Raw genomic sequence first — 1,725 nt, forward strand, 5'->3', positions numbered from 1 at the left:
ACTCCTTTACGACGATGATGTGGTAATAATAGGCATTGATCCGATGAGCTGATACCGCTCATTGCCACAGCTCTTAAAGGATCTCAATACCCACCAGACGCAGTGAAGCCCTCGGAGGTGCTTATCGGCCACCAGTTTACTACCTTCCCATTATTCCAGAAAGGAGAGAGGGACGCTTTATGGCATCTGGAGGGGTAGTAGTACGGTTGGAAAGTCATTCACTCAGCTCCTCCCTCAGGGAGACTCCTTGGTCGACATTTGGTCAGTAGCGGACCTCACCTGTATAAGGACCTTTTCCTCTTCTACTCATGTTCCTATACAGTCAGTCGCTTTGAGTAGTACACAATACCTATTGGGTAGTTGCCACACCCTTGGTCTTAGGTCACGATGGTAGTTTGGTTGCATATACATCATTACCGTCTACTGGGGGTAATGATGTGATTGATCGTAATCTAGTCATAGCTGGTACTATGACTGGAGTGGAGTATGTGGACGTAGCTCAGAAGCTCATAGGCAAGAACAATCGGATACCCCATCCAGTGAACCATGTTGCATGGTCACCCAAGGAGCATGCCTTAGCCTACAGCATGACTGCTAGTGGTGGTGGCAGCACTGGTAGGTTCATACCAGCGCTAAAGGATTCATATTGTTGTTCATAGAACCATCGCCGAACAGTCTGGTAAACGTGATGAAGATAGATGCTGATAATAAGACTTTACAGGACTGCCCTATAGACTTTTAGTCCATCGTATTACCATCATTACGTTTCGCTACACATCCTACTGTGTTCACTTAGCTGAGGCAATATGATGATAATGATGTCGTAGTTAAAGTACTAGGTTGGACTAGGCTTCTGCTGGACCACGACGATGAGTCAACACCAGCACCCTAAGGAGAGCACCTCATGGTATCCTAAGTCGGTTATAGCAGGGGACATATCTTCACTCAAGCCGAGTACTCTGGGGGCTACTACACCTCTAACAGCAGCAGCAGCAGCAGTATCGTCATCGTCGTCGTCGTTGGAAGTCCCTTCTGAGGAGCGCATGTTCTATGCGAGTTTGTTCTCCCATGGTCTAGCCGCACTTACTGCTAAGTTAGTGAGTGCTCCTGCTGATAGGGCCAGGATATTGGTAATAGGGAGAGAGATGCTTATCGACGTGGTACTTTGCCTCCTAGTTGCAAACATCGACGGTATCTACACAGAGATTATTCCCGTCTATACGCAGTGTATTGAGAAGTGCCCAGGGTCATCACTATACAGCTGTCCATATACACTTGCTCCATATGGCTGGCACTACTTGGATACGTCATTACCTGTAGGGTTCTCCTCTGCTCATCAAGTGAGCTCACTAAGCTTTAGTTACCACTGCCACCTCCGTCCAGTATTGGATAGCAATACTAAAGGCCAAGGCTTAGCATCTACTATATTATCAGGAGCAGCTGCAATGATCGTCATGTACCCTCTGGATGTCTTGTAATAGGGCTACTTGTGGTAGTCACATGATGGTAGTCTGTTGGTAGATACACACGGCGGTTGGTCATGGCCATGCCGTCACGATTGCCAATCACTCGAGCACGTGATCTGTATAGAGGTCTGGGGGTCAGTCTATTGGCCGCTCCTGTCTACTCTGCTGTGGCTATGATGGTACAATGTGGGGAGCATACGTTATTGGTAGTATACTATCTATACCACCTCAGGCATACGGGTATTGCAAGGATAGAATT

General features: G+C 47.5%; 1 protein-coding gene across 1 annotated transcript; it reads left to right on the top strand.

The window, feature by feature from the left end:
• Window positions 1–470: 470 nt before the first annotated feature.
• Window positions 471–742, top strand: Pmar_PMAR022189 (hypothetical protein; the record flags this gene model as incomplete). The annotated part of the gene is made up of 2 exons (XM_002782714.1): window positions 471–615; window positions 660–742. 2 exons carry the CDS (start codon window positions 471–473, stop codon window positions 740–742), a joined length of 228 nt encoding a protein of 75 aa, XP_002782760.1.
• Between the last annotated feature and the right edge of the window lie 983 nt (window positions 743–1,725).

Source organism: Perkinsus marinus, assembly GCF_000006405.1.
Source record: "Perkinsus marinus ATCC 50983 genomic scaffold scf_1104296938486, whole genome shotgun sequence".
Classification (NCBI taxonomy): Eukaryota; Perkinsozoa; order Perkinsida; family Perkinsidae; genus Perkinsus; species Perkinsus marinus.